The 20,186-nt window shown below is 54.8% G+C and overlaps 1 protein-coding gene across 3 annotated transcripts in view; it reads left to right on the top strand.

Moving 5' to 3' along the window:
- OTOF (otoferlin) overlaps positions 1–20,186 on the top strand; it is a gene marked incomplete at both ends in the record, with an annotated part of 118,536 nt that overhangs the window by 44,168 nt on the left and 54,182 nt on the right. For 2 of the 3 annotated variants that reach the window (XM_082481597.1, XM_082481598.1), the window contains one exon: positions 4,697–4,908. In XM_082481597.1, the coding sequence (XP_082337723.1) occupies positions 4,697–4,908 (212 nt within the window). Of the gene's footprint in view, positions 1–4,696; positions 4,909–9,518; positions 9,606–17,365; positions 17,387–18,356; positions 18,405–20,186 lie in introns of all 3 variants that reach the window. The other variant, XM_082481596.1, reaches the window with a different exon arrangement.

The following is a 20,186-nucleotide window of genomic DNA, read 5'->3' on the forward strand; positions in this document are numbered from 1 at the left end:
GACTGTTGTCTATTGCAACAAAACTGGGGCAGCCTGGGCAAGGCAGACTTTCCTGGAGCATAGGTCTCCCTTGGGTAAGACAATAAAACCCCCACGTACATCACACCTCGTGAGACCCCACCTGGAGTACTGCCTCCTGCTTGGGAGTCCCCAACAGAAGAAGGACATGGACCTGCTGGAGCGTGTCCAGAGGAGAGCCACGAGGATGATCTGAGGGCTGGAGCACCTCTCCTATGAGGAGAGGCTGAGAGAGCTGGGGCTGTTCAGCCTGGAGAAGAGAAGGCTCCAGGGAGACCTTCTTGAGGCCTTCCAGTCCCTAAAGGGGCCTACAGGAGAGCCGGGGAAGGACATTTTACTGGGGCATATAGTGATAGGAGGAGGGGGAATGGCTTTAAACTGGAAGAGAGCAGGTTCAGTTTGAACATTAGGAAGAAGTTTTTCCCTGTGAGGGTGGTGAGGCACTGGCACAGGTTGCCCAGAGAGGCTGTTGAGGCCCCATCCCTGGAGGTGTTCAAGGCCAGGCTGGACGTGGCCTTGGGCAACCTGGGCTGGGGGGAGGTGTCCCTGCCTCTGGCAGGGGGTTGGAACTCCATGATCTTCAAGGTCCTTTCCAACCTAAACCATTCTATGATTCTACATCCAGGGGCTGCCCAAGGAGGTAACCAGCGCTCTAGGGTAGGCTGGGGGAGATGTTTGGGGTGTTACAGTTGCTTTCCAACCCAAATCAGTCTGTGATTCTATGTTCTGCCCGCTGCGAGCCATATGGATGCACAGGAGCACATCCCGCATCTCTGGAGCTTGCTTTGAGCAGAAATGCCACGTCCCTGTATTTCCCCTACATTTCTGGGGCACTGTCTTTAGCGCGAGGTCACCCCAGTTCAAACTGGAGCTGGGAGGTGAGGGAATGCATTTGCATGTTGGGCTTTCAGCAGGATTTGGGATCCCTTCTCCCCCGCAGTATCCACTGCAGCTTCAGGGGCACAGAAACAACTCAGCTTCATAAAGTCCCTCCCCAAACCACCCTCTCCCAGCCTTTGCTCCAGCAAGTGGATAAATTTGGACTGGGGGAGCCTCGAGAAGAGAGAATCCAGAGGGCAACCCTGGGATGTTTTGCATGGAGAAATGTTAGTGGAAATATAAACATGGAATAGCTGCTGATGGGCAGCAGAGTCAGCCCTCCTGGAGAGGTGACCCGCTTTCTCCCAGCCTCAAAGATGCTGGGGTTTTTAGTAGTCATAGCAGTGGACCACAGCCAGTGAGGGCTGTTGCAAGAGGAGAAGGGGACTGAAAAATGATCAAACATATTGAGGAGGCAGAGGTGGATGGGTAAGGCACTGGAACAGGTTGCCCCGAGAAGCTGTGGCTGCCCCATCCCTGGAGGTGTTCAAGGCCGGGTTGGACGGGGCTGGGAGCAACCTGGGCTGGGGGGAGGTGGCCCTGCCCAGGGCAGGTGGTTGGAACTGGATGGTCTTCAAGGTCCCTTCCCACCCAAACAATGCTATAATTCTATGGAAAGCCACTGCCCATCAGCTGAGATGGGATAAGCAGCTGTCTGCACTCTACATCCTTTGAGATGTGAAGAAAAAGGTTTTGCTCAGAAGCAACATGTTCCTCGTGTTGAGCAAACTCAAAGACAAATCACACACGAGGGTTGGAAAAATCACCTCCAGGATTAGGAAATAAAGCAATCTCCGTATGTCCCCTCTTGGCAAACCTTGCCTCTCTTAGCTCCTTAAAACCTGTGATTTTAAAGGCATGTTTCCTCTGCAAAGGCACCTGAACAAGATCTGGCAGTGCATTATCTCCAGAAGGGCGGTGGGCAAGCACGGCACAGATCCTGGAGGTGCTGTAATGCAGCACAGCTCTGTTTCTGCAAGATGCCGGGCTGGCACCAGGGATGCCTCCTGCAGACTGTGCTCACTGAGGTCCTACCATCCCACCTCCAAACCCAGCCTGGGGTGGCCACGCTTCGGTGTTGTCATGGTTTAACCCCAGCCAGAAACTAGGACCGTGCAACCACTCACTCACCCCCCAGGTGGGATGGGGGAGAGAACTGGAAGAGTAAAAAGGAGGAAAAACTCGTGGGTTGAGATAGAGACAGTTTAATAGGTAGAGCAAAAGCCGTGCCCAAGCAAAGCAGCGCACGGCATTCCTTCCCCGCTCCCCACGGCAGGGGGTGCTCAGCCATCCCCGGGACAGCCGGGCTCCATCGCGCCTAACGGTGACTCAGGCAGACAAACGCCATCGCTCCCAACCTCCCCCCGTCCTTCCCCTTCCCCTTCCCCAGCTCCGTACCCCGAGCGTGACATCCCACGGCATGGCACAGCCCCGTGCTCCGCTGGGGTCGGCTGAACCGGCCGTGTCCCCCCCCAGCTCCTCGTGCCCCCCGGCCCATCGCCGGTGGGGCGGTGTGAGGAGCAGGAACGGCCCTGAGAGCTCAGCGACAGCCAAACCCGCCGGTGTGCCATCGGCGCTGTTCTCATCCCAAACCCAAAGCGCAGCACCGCCCCGGCTGCCCGCAGGAGAGTCAGCCCCCTCCCAGCCGAAACCACGACAGGTCTGAAGGGTGTCCAGCTTCACCAGCCCCCAACCCTGCGTGAAGGGAGAGGCGCATCTGCACTGCCGTCATTTCTTGGAAAGCACTTTCCAGACATACCATCGCCTTTCTGTAATGAAACGCAAAGGATAGGTTGAAAATTGTTTTCCTTTCTCTGGGCTGACTGCAAAACGTCGCTGGCAGCTTCCAGCCAGCCCCAACAGCGTTATTGAGTTGCCTGAGCAAAGACGTTAAAAGAGCCAGGAATTGTCAAGCCAGGAGGGATATTCCGATCGTGTCCCCCGGCTTCCTACAAGAGGGGCTCAGGGATGTCTCAGAATTCTGTGTTATCTCAAGCGGTGAAAAAAACCAACCAAATAAATATGATTTTAAAATGCCCAGTGACGGAGCAATCCACCAGCCCTCCAGTGAATCATTCCGCTCATTAATTTTCGTTACTGTTAAATTGAGAGTTTTGTTTCCAGTGTGAATTTCTTCTGGTTTCAGCTTACACCTACTAATTTCCCTTCAGACAAGTGATGATTTTATTCAGCCCAAACCAAAATCTTTCAGTTTATTACACCTATAATTTTTCATTTATTTTAAAGGATTTTCACACCTTTAAATACAGTTTAAAAATGAGATCTCAAAATCAAATGTTTCACAACAGCATTGAGGTGGTTTGAAAAACGTGAAAGGTTTATGTTTCAACATGAATCTTTGTCTCTCCTCTGCATTTGTTTTTTTAAACAATCCGAAACAGCTTGGTGAGGTCAGCACAGTGTGGCAAATCAGTTTGATTGACTCCAACTCGTATTTTGCCCTACGAAGAACGAAAATCAGTCAAAACCTTCCACAAAGCTCTGTTTCCCGCTGGGTCTGAGTCACCCCTTCGCTCTCATTTGCTACGTGCCCAGAAGCCTTCCAGGCCACGTCTTGTATTTTCCAGACTTTCATATCATCCCTGTGACAAGCTGTGGTTGGAGCAAGTCAGGGTGCCGCACCTCCTCTCAAAACACGCAGATGAAAAAAGGAAGATTTCCTAATAAATCTTCTCGCTCCGGTCTGTTAGCCTTTCCCTTTGGTCCTCATGTCTAAAATCAATTGCCTTTGCACGGAATCTAACTTCAAATTTCTCCGTGGAAGTAGAGTGGAGGTGGAGAAGGGTTTTTGCTTTTGCTTTGATCCTTGTAGCAGCTCTTTGCCTTTCAAAATCAGGTACGTTTTCAGGAGAGTGATTTTTCTGGCTGCTTTGTCCAAAGCTGTGATTTTAGAAGGCCTTTGGACATCAGGGCAGAGGTGGTGCCAGCAGTTCCTTGCAGTGAGATGACCTCTTACATACTTGATTGCATTTTAAATCCAGAGAAAGATTTTTTGGGGAAGTGTTCAAGAGGTCCAACCCTGAATTTGCCGCAGCAGCCTGTTGCAATTTTGGGGGTGTGGGCGGGGGATGACCACGTAGAAGATGGAGAGGACCTTACTCTTACTCGGTTCATCCAGAAGGAGCTTTAGCTCAAGCTTGGACAGACCCAGTACCAGGTCCCTTCCCATCCCCGAGCCCCCACTGGGCTGGTCATGGCCAGGCTGGGAGACCCCCTCCCCAAACCAGGATCTGCCCAAACATCCTGGGGATGTCCATCCCTTGCCCAGCCCTGCCCGGGGGTGGGATGGGGCCAGGCAGGAGCAAGGCACCGTGCATCCATGGGGCTTGGCAGCCCAGCACTTAATGGCAGGGCACAGGTTCTTAAAGAGTTGATGCACCAGAGAGAAAAACCCACCAACACGACTTGGCTTCATCTGCTGGTGGTGCCTTCAGCTGCTTGAAGGGTTTGTCTGCTGTTCAGGGCTTTTGGCGTCTCTCATATCTGACGTAGCTGGTCTGGGACGCACAAGCAGCTCCAAGTGAATCAGGTCCCTGAGCCGGAGGGAGGCTGCACCACCATGCGTGAGCGGGGTCAGAACGCCTCCTGAATCCAAAGACCTGCTCTCCAACTGTCTCAGGTACTTGGAAAGAGGAGACTTCGGGGTCAGTAAGGCTCAGAGATCAAGCCAGCTGATGCAAAAGCTCTTCCTGCCTTTCAGATTTCACAAGGCCTTCCTTCCTCCCTCCCTCCCTGTGCTGCCCTTGGGGGCTGATGGTGTCTTTCTTGTGTGTTGCAGACCAGCATCTCCATAGAGATCAGGTACCAGGCTCTGGACGGGACAGTGGGCACATGGAACGACAAGGAGTTCCTGGAGACCCCCAGCGTCCACTCAGAGGGGGATGGCAGGTACCCCTTAGAGACAGACAGCCTCCTCTCTGGCCACCGGCAGGGCTCGGATGTCTCTCCAGGCAAATCCAACCAGCAGTCCGCAGAGAGGAGCTTCAGAAGGTAATGTGATGCTCAGCACTTGGAGATGTGTGATGGCAGCAGGGATGGGGAGGGCTTGGCTTGTCATGAAAGGGTAGCATTGCCCCAGTGCTCCTCTAAGGTGCATCACATCTCCTGGCCGTCAGAAGACCCATTATCACAGCTCAAGGCATGGAGGGGCCAGCAGGTCCCTGGTGCTCCACCATGCCTGTCCAGCACAGAGCTGAACCTTCCAACAAGCGCTGAGGTTTGTAGCACGCGGCAGATGCTGGAGAGCAAATGTAATTAAGTACAGGTTCAGTAAGGATTAAGGGTCTGACTGTTTGTCAGGGCTCATAGTAGATGGGATTAGAGCCACGTATGGGGTAGAGCCACGTGTGGGGTCTTGCATCTCAATGGAGCTCATGATTCTCCCAGAATTGAGCTGGATGTGTGCCGAGGAGCAAGTGTATCTGCAGCAAGGGGCAGGGGTAGGAGGGCATGTGGGCCACAAAACCGCACCTGTGTGGATGCTTCTGGGGTGGAAGGTGACAGTGACAGTGCCCCTGACCAGTGTCCGTGTGTTGAGGGGCATCATGAGTGTGCACATCCCATGGCAAGGCAGCTGGCACAGCAGAGGCTGGAGAAGAAACCAGGCACACTGTGGCACGGAGGAGGGAATGAGCCCTGGAACCCCCTTGCAGTATTGACCCTCAAACAATCACTTAAGTGTCTCAAAGGCATTTTCAAACCCCCTCTACAGCGGTCTGTACCTCACCAGGCTTAAATGAAACCCCATACCGAAGGCGGTGCCTGGGCAGGTGAGACTTGTTTGGATTATCTGAGGGTCCCCTCACCTTGTGGTGGCAGGTGGGGACACCTCCAGTTCTTCTAAGGGATGCTGTTACCAGCTCTCTATTCATTTAAGGATCCTTAGCATCACCCGTGTGTCTTTCTAACCTCATGGGACCTGACACTGGATGAAAACAAGCCCAGGGACTGCATCCTCCTGTTTCTTGACACAAAGCCACTGCAACCAGTTGCAAATCCAGCCTGGTGACTGGGACAGGTGGAGAGGGCTCAGGACTGAGGACACAGCAGTTGGCTGTCCGTTGGGATGAAGTGCAAGCTGGGACCAGTTCTACCATGAGCTGTGGCTTATGGGTGCTCAGGGCTCAGTCCCTGCTGGGAGAAGCAGCCCCTTCACCACCTCCTGTGCAGCCACGAGGCCAAGGCACGGATGGACACTGACGACCCTGTGATGCTGGGCCAGATTCAGCCCACCCCATCATGGGTGCTCCGAACCCCGTGCTCAAATCCTCGCCCAGCTCATCAGACAACAGAGCTTTGCAAGTTGTAAAATCACTTGTGTATAAATATATTGGGTGCACGGGTTGCTAAACCAGATTTTCAGGCAGATTTACGTAGTTTGTGCAGTTGTGTTGTCCACCGTAGTGATTTTGTCCATCAGTCTCCACTCCAGTAGAGACTGGAACCTCTAGAGTTCCAGTAGAGACTATCGAACCCATCGGCCTCTTTCAGTTGGAAGAGTGGAGACATCAAAGTCCTGAACTTGCTAAAAGTCTCGTGGAAAGAGATAAACTGGTAGAGGTGAGAGACTCTATGAGTGGGACAGGCAGAGAGTGCCGACAGCCCGGGCAGAGCCAGCTCCTCAGGTCACCCACCGCACTCCAGGGAAGAGGACAGCCCTTGTCCGAGGGCTACAGTCCCAAAGATGGAGAGCCCTTGTGTTTCCAAACCCACAAGGGAGCCTAGGCTGGAGAACCTCATGCAGTTCAGCAAGGCCAAGTGCAAGGTCCTACATCTGGGCCGGGGCAATCCCAAGCCCAGCTCCAGGCTGGGCGGGGAATGGCTGGAGAGCCGCCCTGAGGAGAAGGCCCTGGGGGTGCTGATTGACGAGAAGCTCAACATGAGCCAGAGTGTGCGATCGCAGCCCAGAAGGCCAACCGTACCCTGGGCTGCATCAGAAGTGTGGCCAGCAGGTCAAGGGAGGGGATTCTGCCCCTCTACTCCACTCTCAGGAGACCCCACCTGGAGTACTGCATCCAGCTCTGGGGCCCTCAGCACAGGAGAGACATGGACCTGTTGGAGCGGGTCCAGAGGAGGGCCACAAAGATGATCTAAGGGCTGGGGCACCTCTCCTATGAAGACAGGCTGAGAGAGTTGGGGTAGTTCAGCCTGGAGAAGCGAAGCTTCTGGGAAAACCTTAGACCCCCTTCCAGTCCCTAAAGGGGCTCCAGGAGAGCTGGGGAGGGATTTTTACTGGGGCATGTAGTGATAGGATGAGGGGGAACGGTTTTACACTGAAAGAGAGAAGATTTAGATTAGATATTGTGAAGAAATTGTTTCCTGTGGGGGCGGTGGGCCCCTGGCGCAGGGTGCCCCGAGAAGCTGTGGCTGCCCCATCCCTGGAGGTGTTCAAGGCCGGGTTGGACGGGGCTGGGAGCAACCTGGGCTGGGGGGAGGTGGCCCTGCCCAGGGCAGGGGGGTGGACTGGATGGTGTTTAAGGTCCCTCCCAACCCAAACCACTCAATGATTCTATATGAATCCAAACATACTCCTAGGAGTCGGCTGCTTTTTTAGTAGCATTTCCATCACAGGCGCTGTGGCGGCTGTACACCCCCCACGCTGGGTTTGTGCAATTCAGTAGCATTTGCTTTCTGTCTGGGTTTAGCACTTTATTGCGGCCATATAAGGGCAAAATTTCTTTTTCCCCACGGTGCGAGATGGAGAGAAGACATCTCCAGTTGCTCACATCACTCCTAGGCAGTTAATTAACTGTGTGAATTGGGCTGAAACCTGTGAATTTTCAAGCAAATTGGAAGCGCGGGTTCGTTTCCCGGCTCAGCGGACCGTGATGTGGCTGAACTGGGAAGATGCCGAAGGATTTTAAAGGCGGATGGAGTGGGTTTCTCTCTGTCCGCCAGCCCCGTATGTCGGGAAATCAGCGTCTTGCCTGCGCCACACGGACTTCGGAGTGTGATGCGAGCATGACTTTACTCTCACCGGAGGTGTAATTAACGCCGTGTGGCTGATGCATCACCTGTGGTCGGATGAGTTGAGGCTCTGGATTAGGTCTCCGGGGACTGTAAAGTAAATCTAAGGTGACCAGCTCAGCTGGAGGGTGAGGACAGCCACATCTAGCCTGGGAGACGCCGGCCAGGCACGGAGCTGCCTGGTGTCTGAGCCGTGCTGGCTGCGTGCGGCGGAAGGACTTTTTGAGGTTGGTTTGCAAATAGTTGGTGGAAAATCCTTCCTGTTGGAGAGCTGAAGTAAACACAGCACTTCATAAACAGGCAGCGGGTCCACGTGGAGGTTACATACTGCTGCGGCACCTGCAAATGGTACCGTGGTGCTGATGCTTGCCCTGCGCTTCCCCGCCGGGGTTGGCAGAGCTTAGCAGGTGGGAGAGTGGTTCCCCGTGGTCACAGTTGGGACAACAGGATGCCCACGAGCCAGCAATGTGCCCTGGTGGCCAAGAAGGCCAATGGCATCCTGGGGGGCATCAAGCAGAGTGTGGCCAGCAGGGCGAGGGAGGTCATCCCCCCCCTCTGCTCTGCCCCGGGGAGGCCACATCTGGAGCACTGTGTCCAGTTCGGGGCTCCCCGGGTCAAGAAGGACAGGGAACTGCTGGAGAGGGTCCAGCAAAGGGCTACGGAGATGATGAGGGGACTGGAGCGTCTTTCTGATGAGGAAAGGCTGAGGGACTCGGGGCTTTTAGTCTGGAGAAGTGAAGGCTGAGGGGGATCTTATCAATGCTTATCAATCCCCAAAGGGAGGGTGCCGGGGGGATGGGAACAGTGTATTTTGAGTGGTGCCCAGTGACAGGACAAGAGGGAACGGGCACAAAGGTGACCATGGGCAGTTCCATGTCAACCTGAGGAGGGACTTCTCTCCTGTGCGGGTGGCAGAGCAGTGGCACAGCTGCCCAGAGAGGGGGGGAGTCTCCCCCTCTGGAGCCATTCCAAACCCGCCTGGAGGTGTCCTGTGCCACTGCTGGAGGTGCCCCTGCTCTGGCGGGGGGTGGGACTGGGGGAGCTCCAGAGGGCCCCTCCAGCCCCCACCAGTCTGGGATGCTGTGAAAATCTCTTGATATTTGGCTTCAGTTTCTCCTTCAGATCCACAATGCTTTTGAAAAAAAATCCCTTTGTACATATGGCTTATGCCGAGCGTGGCCGAGCGCTGCCCGTTGTCCCCTGTGCTGCCAAGAGAACCACTACAGCCCCTTGCCCTTGCTTCCCGGCCCACAGGAGAGGGCTGTGCGGTCCTGCGCCGTAAGCAAGCTGATACACCGTGTAGGACAGGGAGGAGCATCCCTCAATGGACGCACCAAAAAAGCAAGGCATGTTAATCCCACTGTCCCAAGCTTAAGTTTGCACGTGGGCAATTGTACTAAAACTGGTTTCACCTGCTGCTTTTGTCCCAGGGAGCTTCCCTGTGTCCTCTGGTTTGGAGTCTCGTCCCACAGCAGGTCATTGTGAGCGCAGGGGGCTGTCGGGCTTGGCTGTGTCTTGCTGTCCTGCACTCACCTCTGCCAACCCCAAGGGTTGGTCATTAATGCCACCACCACTACCGTTACCAATACCGAGGAGGGCAAGAGCTGATGTTTTCCGTGTCACCGCCCACGCAGGATGGAAGAGGACGAGATGTATTACCACAGTGAAGATGAACTTCTGGGAGAGGGGGACACCCTTAGCCAGGGATCCCTCAACACGAGGTAGGGAGCCGGTCAGCACCCAGTGGGGCCGGTGGCAGTGGGGTTTGCAGTGCTGTGTTGCTCCTGCCTTGTCCCTGTGGAGGTCCCACAAGCATTGCCCCTGGATTCCCCGTCCGTGGCTGCAGGAGAGCTGGTGGGGAGAAGTGATGGAGCAGCTGGAAAAGCGTCCTTGGAAAGGATGCTCAGGAGGGGTGCTGGGATGGAGAAAGGGCCTTGGGGTGAGGCTGCAGGAGGTACCACCTCGCCTTTGAGGGCCTTCTCCAGGTCCCACCACACGTCAGGCCCAGCTGTCCCCAGAACCAGAGATCAGCCACGTCCAGCGCACGGGGAAGCGCTCCTGTCGATGTGCATGAGGATCTGATTTCTGTTTGCAGTGGCTTTTCCTGCGGTGCGGTGCCGTGAGTTGTTACCCACTGTGTGCCAGAAAGAGTTTGGGGAGGAGCTGCGAAAAGCAGTTCAGGTAAAAACCAGAGGCCAAGTCAATGCCTCTGGGAGCAGCTCAACCAAAGGAAGGAGCATTCTAGGGGGGACTCCTCAACTCGCATGGGTGCGGTGATGGTGGAAAGCACATGAGGGGGGTTGTTCCTACGCATGGCTCTTCTGGGGAACTCGTTTCTCACAGCAGCTCCCCATGCAGCCTGTCACCGAGTGCCTCAAGCGTCACTGGCGTGAAGATATTGATTCTCCATCATGGGAATTTATGGCCACATCGTAACTGGTAAACACCTCTGTCACGTCTCATTAATTAGACAGTGCCAGGCCAAGCCCCTGAAGTGCCCGTAACGTTAATAAATTATTAGGACAGTTTCTGAGAAGGCTTTGACTCCCTAGCGCTGACCCAAACCAGCCCCGGGCAGGGTCAGGAGGTGCAACAGCCACGGGCCAGTCCCAAAGGGCAGATGAGGGACTGCCCATCCAAACCCTTTCTTTGGATGGGAAGCATTGAGGTGGGTGGAATGCGCGCCAGGCAGTTTGGCTTCAAAAGCAGGGACTGTGCCCTTGAACTTCTGATTTCGTAGCGCAGAGGTATGTGGCTGTAGCACACACGCAGTGAGCAGGACACACCAGAAGCACGTCTGTTCCCGCACGTGCCCCAGGCTGTGGATGCATCTGGGACGTCTGGGTGACGGAGGGACAGTCAAAGTGCTCTGGCATGGCTGCTGGATGCCTGGGAGTCCCCCAAAAGCCACTTGGGCCGAGCCCAGGTGCGGGAGCCATCAGTCCACACGTTGGATGGGGCACTGCTGCGTGATGCCTTCAGCTTCCCGTGGGCACCACTGCTGGGTGGGGGGGCTGAGAGGGGCAGCCCTGCTCTGCCACACCAACCTGTGGACCCGGCCAAACCAAAGAAGCCAAGTCCATCTCCTGCCTTGCCTTCAAGGGTCGGGTCGGGTTCAGGATGAGCTGCTCATCATTTTGGCACAGAACAGCCGAAAATCTAATTTCTGCAAGGCGGCAGTGAGATACGCTGTAGGGACGAGGAGAGAGGAACCTGAGGTCTGACTGGGAGGGAGTTCAGCTCCTGTCCCCAGAGATGCTTCAGTACAAGCTGGATGCACATCTGAGGAAGGGTTTGGGGCGAGCTGATCCCCCTGGGGGAAGGAGTTGGACTTGAAATCTTCTTGGCAGCCCCTTTGCCTGCAATTCTGTGCATCTTCACAGTCTGTTTCCATCTTCTGGGTCCCCCTGGGGGGGCTTTGAATCGGAATGAAGGCAGTGGAAAGATCTCCCTGGATTTCCACAGGCCTGCTGTCAGTGTCATCTCCATCACAAAGCTGTTTACCTCCTCCCCTGGCTCATTAGGGACATTATTTTGTTATTCAGCCGATTCCCTTTCCTGAGGGGATGCAGAAGAGGGGAGGGGGGGTTGGGAAACAAACAGACCTTGAAATGGGAAGAGCAGCAGCAACAACAAGGGATGTATAAATAGCGCTGGGCTTGCCAAGCACTTCTCAGCCGTTCTCTTGCAGCCTAATCGAGGTGCCAGCGATGCTGGCGAGACGCGGGTTGGAGACCTGTGCCGGCGGTGGGGATTATATCAGAGTTATTTGCAGTCAGGCTCAGTCCCTGCGCTGTCAGGAGGAGGCACACACCTTTGCAGGGAAACACCATATTTGCTCTTGTAACTCCTCCGTGCCCAGAGCAACCACTTCACATCACGGGAGGTGTTTGCACAAGGTGAATTCTCTCATTTTCTGGACAAAATTTTGGGTGAGGGAATGAGACAGGGGAGGCAAGTTCATATGGCATAAATAAATGGCCCAAATGGGAGCACTGGTGAGGGTTGGGCTTTGAGACAGTGAAAGGCAGAAAAAGCTGTAAGCGCCAGTCACAATTCGCTGTTTTAGTCCCTTCCCTTCCCTTCCCTTCCCTTCCCTTCCCTTCCCTTCCCTTCCCTTCCCTTCCCTTCCCTTCCCTTCCCTTCCCTTCCCTTCCCTTCCCTTCCCTTCCCTTCCCTTCCCTTCCCTTCCCTTCCCTTCCCTTCCCTTCCCTTCCCTTCCCTTCCCTTCCCTTCCCTTCCCTTCCCTTCCCTTCCCTTCCCTTCCCTTCCCTTCCCTTCCCTTCCCTTCCCTTCCCTTCCCTTCCCTTCCCTTCCCTTCCCTTCCCTTCCCTTCCCTTCCCTTCCCTTCCCTTCCCTTCCCTTCCCTTCCCTTCCCTTCCCTTCCCTTCCCTTCCCTTCCCTTCCCTTCCCTTCCCTTCCCTTCCCTTCCCTTCCCTTCCCTTCCCTTCCCTTCCCTTCCCTTCCCTTCCCTTCCCTTCCCTTCCCTTCTGGGGAGGGCTCCCATTAGACCCTCTCCTGACCATCCTCATCCTCGTCCTCCCCTCCCCTTCCCTGCGGCTGTGCCGAGAACATCACAGACCCGAGGGTACCCTTCTTCCAGCCTGAGGAACACCTTGGACCATCCATCCTACACTGAAGATTGATGGTTTGCATCAGGACAGCTGGGACAAGGTGCAGGCAGCTGGATCTGGGTGCAGGAGCAGGCAGAGAGGAGCAGGGAGGGAACGGAGAGGAGAAGGGGGGTTAAGGAGGCATGGCCCTTTCTGTGCCTTGGATGTCACAGGAGCAGCCTAAGGGATCATGGGCCAAGCCAGCCTACAGCCCTGGAGACACAGAATGGTTTAGGTTGGAAGGGACCTTTAAAGGCCATCTGGTCTGCCCCCTGCCCTGGGCAGGGCCACCTCCCCCCAGCCCAGGTTGCTCCCAGCCCCGTCCAACCCGGCCTTGAACACCTCCAGGGATGGGGCAGCCACAGCTTCTCGGGGCAACCTGCGCCGGGGGCTCACCGCCCTCAGAGTGAAAAATTTCTTCCTAATATCTAGTCTGATCTCCCCTCTTTCCGTTTAAAGCCATCACCCCTTGTTCTACTGCACCAGGCCCTGCTAAAAAGTCTGTACCGAGACATGGGGACCTGGTTTAACTCCCAGCTTTGCAAATGACCTTTCCTATCATCTCAGGCATCTTCCTTCCTTGCTGTGCCTTCCTTTCACCCCACTCCCAGCTTTGAGACCCGGGGCTCTCCTTTTCCTCCAGGTCACTCTGTTGGGACTCAGACATAGACACCCCTGAGATGGCTCAGCCCAGAGATCACGTGGCTTTGGTAGGTCTAGCAGAGGTGCAGCCCCATCCAGCCCCAGCACGGTCCGGGGCAGCCCTGCCACCGTCCCATGGAGCAGAGCAATGCCCCAGCCTCCAAATCTTCATCAAGGCTTTTGGGGGTTGTGCTCCAGGGTCTCACCTCCTCCTGCTAGTACCAGAGGAACCAGATCCACCTGAAGGGTGGCTCTCGGGAAGGGGAAGCAGCTCCAGCAGAGCTGGGAGCAGGAATGTCTTGGACCAGTGCTGCTGAAACCACCAGAGCTTCGTTCTCAGACCCCTTAGAGCGGTGCAGAATCCCCCTGAGGTTGCTGCACAGGTTGTTTGCAGGATGCGGCCTCAGTTTACAAGCTGTGGTAACTGCTCTTATTATATTGGCCTCGTGTTTGTGCTGGGGAGGGAGCTGGTGGGCTTTGGAAAACCTGAAGCCTGGCTTGATGCCCACTGCTCATGGACAGCGCTGCAATAGAATCATAGAATCACAGAATCGTTACGGTGGGAAGGGACCTTTAACATCATCAAGTCCAACCATCAACCCAGCACTGCCAGCCTCCCACCAACCCACGTCCCTCAGCACCACAGCCGCCCCTCTGTTAAACCCCTCCAGGGATGGTGACTCCACCACTGCCCCGGGGCAGCCTCTGCCAGTGCTCCACAACACTTTCGGGGAAGACATTTTTCCTAATATCCATCCTAAACCTCCCCTGGCACAACTTGAGGCTGTTTCCTCTTCTCCTATCACCTGTTCCTTGGGCGAAGAGACTGACCCCCACCTCTCTACAACCTCAGCCAGGATGGGGTGAGGGCAGGACTTTCCAAGGGAAAAGCAGCTGGTAAGTCATCTTCCCTCCTTCCAGGCAGCCTGGCAGCAGATACAGCACTGACCCAACATAGCTTTTTCCAGCCTACGCAGCTTTTCCCTGAGCAAATTCACCCTGAGCAGAAGGGAGGAAGGAGGTTGGGGTGGAGGGGACCGGTTCGCTTCCACCATAGCCTGGAGCTCAGCCAGCCAAATAGCCACAGAAGACCAGTTTGGGTCAAGCATGGACCCTGCAGGCACAGGCAGGAGTGGCAGAGGGAGGATCAGCCCAGTGCAATTGTTGATTCTCATGCATGGAGTGATTTGCTGTGTTGGTATGGTCTGAAGTTCTTCCTGTACTGAAGCGAGTCATCCCCTTTTCTCAAAATGCTGACACAATGGAAGAGCCTTCCATCTTCATATCACAGTGTTTTTTTCCTCTCTCTCTGTCAATGCCCTAGCCTTGGAGACGATGCAGAAGAAGAGCAGCACACTAGGTAAATACCCACACCAGCTCTGCTCAGATGGTGGCCCTGAAACCCTGCCTCTGCAGTGCTGAGGCACGTTCAAAATCTTGCTCTCCAGAGAGCGCTTCCTTACCTCCAGGCTTAAATGTCAAAACTTGGAGGCCCGGATCTGTTAAGTCAAGATTTATGTGTTTCACCGGGGCTCACGGGCTAGGAGCCCGCTCAACCTTCACAGCATCCATATGATGGAGCACGCCAAGGCACAGGGGACAGCACCTTCCCATCCGTCAGGGCGTTAGAGTGGTCCTTGGCATGGCTTTGGCTCAGTATATGTCTGGGGTGGTTTATGATAGCACAGGGACTTGGTTATGATAGACCAGGGACCGCCCCCCAGCAGCAGCCTGGGTGCAGTCTGTGGAGAGGGGGGACTTCACCTCTACAGACACAAGCTGTGTCGTGGTCAGAGAATGAGCCTTCGTCCATTTATTTACCGATATAAACACACCCTTACTTTCCCTCTGCGGCCAGTAGAGGTGGGCACTTCCCCGTGTGGTTCAGGGAGAGCAGACACCCCACTGGACTGTCAGAATTTGGGTGGGACAGGGCTGTGCACGTCACAGTTCCCGACCACCTGGAAACTGAGATCCCAGGAAGCATCACCTGATAGCTGTTGACCTTGAAATATTCATGGGCAGGACAGAGCCCCGCAGCCGAAAGCAATCTGGTCACGGTGAATTATTGATCATGTCTTTTCTCGTGCATGCCCAGCGGATCCAAGGCGCCTCTGACTGGGTTCAACTCTCCGCCTGCCGCTAATTAGCCCCCTGGGTCACTTGCTCCAAAACTGGGGTCATTGCCAAGCACTGGAGTTGAACTTGGTGATGAAGATACCCAAGAGGGGAGGCTGGGAGAGGCAGGACTCCCTTCTTCTGTCAGGCCTGGGCACTTTGTTGGTCAGCCTGGGCTGGTCAATGGTGCAAACACCTTTGCTTGGCACTGTTGCTGCTCACGGTGGCTTTCCAGGGCTGCTGTGTCCATAGAGAGGTAGAAATTAGGAAGTGCAGGGAAGCGCATCCCAGCACTATCCTGCGTGGCACTAGGAAGCTCAGCAAGGCTCTTGCTATGATCCCAGTCTTCCTAGGTTGCCCCTATAAGTCAAAGGAAAGAGGGGTCTCCCAAGGGATGTTTACCCACGTAGGATCTGACTCGGCCTTTGGATGCGTGTCTCCATCCTTGGCTGTTGTGGAAGAACAGTGTGGACAGTTCATAACTTCCATGTCCAAGCAGATGAGGAGGGTCCAAAATTGCTAACTCAAGCGCAGCATTTGGGCACACATCTTAGGGATGTCACACACTGGACCATTGCCTCCATCAGCATAAACGGGCAAGTCCAGGATCCTTTTCGTCTTGAGGAAAGAAAAGCAAAACAATTTCGCAAAGAGCCCCTGTCAAGTTTCCTCCATCCTTTTTGCAACCCTTCCAATGTGCCATTCAATTGCTAGGAAAAAAAATGCATCCTGAGGACCCTGAAAAGCAGGAAAAGGGCTAGGAAAAGGTGTTCAAAGCCATGTACTGGGTGCTGCCATGAGTCCCAAACCCTCCAGCAGCCTGAGATATTTCCTGGAAGCTGTTAGCACCCGTGATCTAGATTGACCCCAAACTGTTCCAGTGTAGGAGATCCAGGCTGGGTGCACACAGCTGAAGCAACTCCCCAAGTTACTTGGAGCACCCTGCAGCAGGGAACTGTGGCTTGGACGCACCACCACCTCTCTTTGGAAGGGATGTCCCTGCACTCACCAGGACCGTGTGTCCCTTGCTGCTGGTGGGCTGCTTCGAGAAGCCTGACACTGGTTTACTGTTTGTTTTTTTTTTTTTTTCTCTCTTTCTCTTTTCGGTGCCTTACTCAGGATTAAGTTTAACGATGGATACAAGTCAGTAGCAAGGTACCAAAATGTCATGGCTGGTGGGATGTTGGCTTTTTTGGGGGGACACCTCTCATCCCAGTCCATCCCAGTCACCCCACATCCCACTAATATGTGACTGTCCAGGCATAAATATGACCATGATTTGGGATACAGACCAATCTGGTTTAAGCTCCAAATCTTCCTTAATTCAAATTAATTCCCAAGTCTTAAGCCAGGAGAGCAGGGTATGTGGACCTGGGTGAAGCCACTGGTTCATGCACCAGCATATCCCAGTACTGCATCTCTGCAAGCATAGAGCACATGAGTGCTCTGAAGGTGGAGTTGAAGCCTGCAAGGGAGGAAGAGCTGCCCGAGCCCTGTGCTCCAGGAGCTTTCTGTGGGACCCACCCTCACCTGCAAACTTCCTCCATGTCACATGGCAAAAGAGAAGTAGGTCCTGTGGTCCCTCTACAGCCAAATCCCATATACTATGATGGTGATCACCCTGCTGGTAGGGCTAGTGGAGTCCCAAGGGCACCATGAATGAGAATACATCTACATAAGTAAATTTGTCTGGCATGGGTGAGTCCAGGACAATGGTCCCAGCCCCAACCCATCCCTGTAAGTCTGTTCTTCATTGCTGCTGCTCAGTGTTGGGGCAGAGGTGGAGAGGATGCAGAAAAAAACTGCAGAAGAGTGCTGGCTGGCCACTGGAAGCAGGACCTGAGTAGTGGCAAAGAGCTGTGGGACATTGTCTCCTTAGTACCCGGCCACGCAGTGCTGGCCAGGGCCAGGCTGGGACCTTGGCCTCTGGTGGGCACTGAATGAACCTTCCCAGCATCAGCCCAGGATGGTCCTCCCCGGGGTGGTAGCAGCCATTAGCCCCTTCCCCTGGCCTGGCCACCTCCCGTGGGCCGTGGGGGGTTATGTCTGTTTGGGTGGGTTTGTTTCTTCCTCACGTTCATCCTCCTGGCTGTGTCTCTTCCAAACAGTGAAGACCCTGAAGACCTCAGGTACCAGGCATGGAATCCCTGCTTCGCTCAGGCCCTTTGGGCATGCTGTGTGCATGCATGTGACATGCATGTTGGCATACTAATCCCTGCATGGCGTTTGGACCCAGGGAAAGGGCCTAACTGCTTCCTGCCCTCTTCTTAACGGGGGGCAGAGCTTTCCTGTATTCACCCCGTCCCCTTCTCCCCGAAGGGCTTCTTTGTGTTCAGTCTATTCTCCCCTGTGACCAGCAAGGACATGTTTCCTTCTGCTCAAGGGGCTTCAAGGAAAATATTTGTCTGTCTGCCTATCCATCCATCCATCCATCCATCCATCCATCCATCCATCCATCCCAATGCAGTTCTCACCAAGCTGTCCATCTGTCCATCTCAATACAATCCTATCCATCCATCCATCCATCCATCCATCCACCTTGTTGCATTTCTTTCCATCCATCACTGCATCCATCTCACCATCTATCTATCCATCCATCCATCCACCCATCCATCCCTCCATCCCAGTACAGTTCTATCTACCTGTCCGTTCATGCCAGTGCCATTCCATCCATCCATCCATCCATCCATCCATCCATCCATCCATCCATTCATCCATCCATCCATCCATTCATCCCGGTAAAGCCCTACCTGTCCATTCATGCCAGTGCCATTCCATCCATCCTACTGTGATACTGTCAGTCCATCCATCCTGAAGAAATGCTCTTTTTCTGTCAGTTGTTCTGTCTTGCTCATGCACTCTCTCTTCTCCCCGTCCATTCCAGCGCCACCAGTACTGTCCCTATCTCTGTACCCAGCTCCCTGGATGCCAGCGGGTTGGGAAGTCCTGTTGCAGCGCGATCGCCCTCTGGCATGCTCGGGAATTGGGTTTGGTTGATCGCTTGGTGCATGTTGCTCAGGGGGGTTTTGAGGGGAGAAGGGTCTTTGTCACCACAGCGGGATGAATCACACCCGAATGAATTGCTCTTTGTGATTGCAGAGCTAAGGCTAAGGGGAAAGAGAAAAGACACCTCGTGTTGCCATTCAGGTACCCTGTTTCCTCCCGTCCCTGCCTGTGCCCGGGCTCACCTTCCAGTCCTCAGCAGCAGTTCCTGTGTCCCCCTGCAACGGCTGCAGGGCAGGACCACAAGTTCCTCTGTGCTAGTGAGAGTGCTTAAAACCGAGTTGCGTGAAGGCATAAAATGCGAATTCTCTGGTGGTGCCACTAACGGGAAATCTGTGCCCCTTTCAGGCCCCCAAAGCCCAAACTGCGGCTGTCTGGAGTCAGAGAGGCACCTTTTTGCAGTGAGGGTCGGCGTGGAAGGGGCGAGGGATGAAAGAGGGGAGGGAGAAAGAGCAACCTGGTGTTAGCTGCTCCAGCAGGCTCTCGGAGAGGGATCTCCAGACCTCTCACGTGGTGCAGTCACCTCGTTCACCCAGGCACTGATGATCCCAGTGCCCAGGACCACCAGCACCATGCGTGGTGCATGCGGGAGCCAGGAGAGCAGAGGGGTGCAGGAGGAGGGAGACGCTCGGAGCACGAGGGCAGCCACAGCTTCCTTCTAGTGTCCCTCATCCAGGCCACGTTTACCCCAGGGAAAGGAACGGGGAAAGGATGCAGGCTCAGGCGCTGCCCTGGCCCACCCACCCGAGGATGTCGGTCCCCGTCCTGGCATCATCCCGCAGCCGCGTGGCGCTCGGGGAGATGCAGCCACTGGTCCCCACAGCCACACAGAGGGCTCGGGCGTTCAGAGCTGGCCATGCTCGGGGTGAGACTGTGATGAGCCGGGGCTTTGCAGAGAGCTCGGACCACATCCACCAGCTGCAGGAGAAAGCACGGAGTGATTTAAATCCTCTCCTGGCACTGGGGCAGCTTTTACAGTGCTGATGAACCAGCTGAGCTGCTGGCTTGGGTGTTTGATTGCTCCCGTGACGAGCTCGGCTGGTGAGGGAATAATTTCTGCTGGTTTGCTCTGAGAGCAAGTGTCAGAGCAGAGAGGAAGCAGGACTGCTTGTTTCAGAAGCGGCTTCTGGATGGGTTTCTGTGGCTGTTTTCCAGCCCAGGTGCTCATCCCTGCCCGTGCTGACCCTGCTCTTCCCAGGCTCCCACCCAGTGCTGGGTCCTACTCCCTCGTCTTGTGCTGGAGCTGCTCTTCTGGACTTCACCTCCCTAAAAACCCATCTGGCAGCAGAGCAAACAAAAATGTGGTTTTTGTTTTGGTTTTTGTTTTTTTTCTGGGTGGTTTTCCAGCAGCTCAGTGCACAGAGAGATGGAGCTTCAGGCTCCAAAGCCACCCTCCTGCCCCATGTCCCCAGCACAGACATGTACTCCTCGAAGTGGAGTAACAAGCTGTAATTAAAAAACAGCCCTCCTAATTACTTTCTAGAGCTGGTTAACCACTTTCTCCTCCCCACTTCGATGATGCACAATGGGGGAGATTAGCCAGGGAAGTGACTGGGGAGGAAAACAGGGAGACAGGACCCAAACAGAGACATATGGGAGCCGTAAGAGGAGTAAAACAGGTTTGAAAGGACAGAAAGTGGAGACAGGGCAGGAACCTGCAAAGAGGACCAGAGAGGAGAGGAGCTGGTGTTTCCTGCATGGTGTGAGGGCAGGAGGACACAGTGTCAGTCTGGGCAGGGATGAGGACCCCCAATCCAGCCCATCTCCTCCAGCTGAGCCCTCTCTGGAGGGAGGACATGAATACACCTTTGTGGGAGGGTAAGGAAGACCACTACCCTCTACCTAAAAGGAGAAGGAGCATTGTCTCCTGCCCTGGCAGCACCCCCAGTCTGAGCACATACCCACTCACACGTGTGTGTGCACAGC

Source organism: Vanellus vanellus (genome assembly GCF_965231255.1).
Source record: "Vanellus vanellus genome assembly, chromosome: 3".
NCBI lineage: Eukaryota > Metazoa > Chordata > Aves > Charadriiformes > Charadriidae > Vanellus > Vanellus vanellus.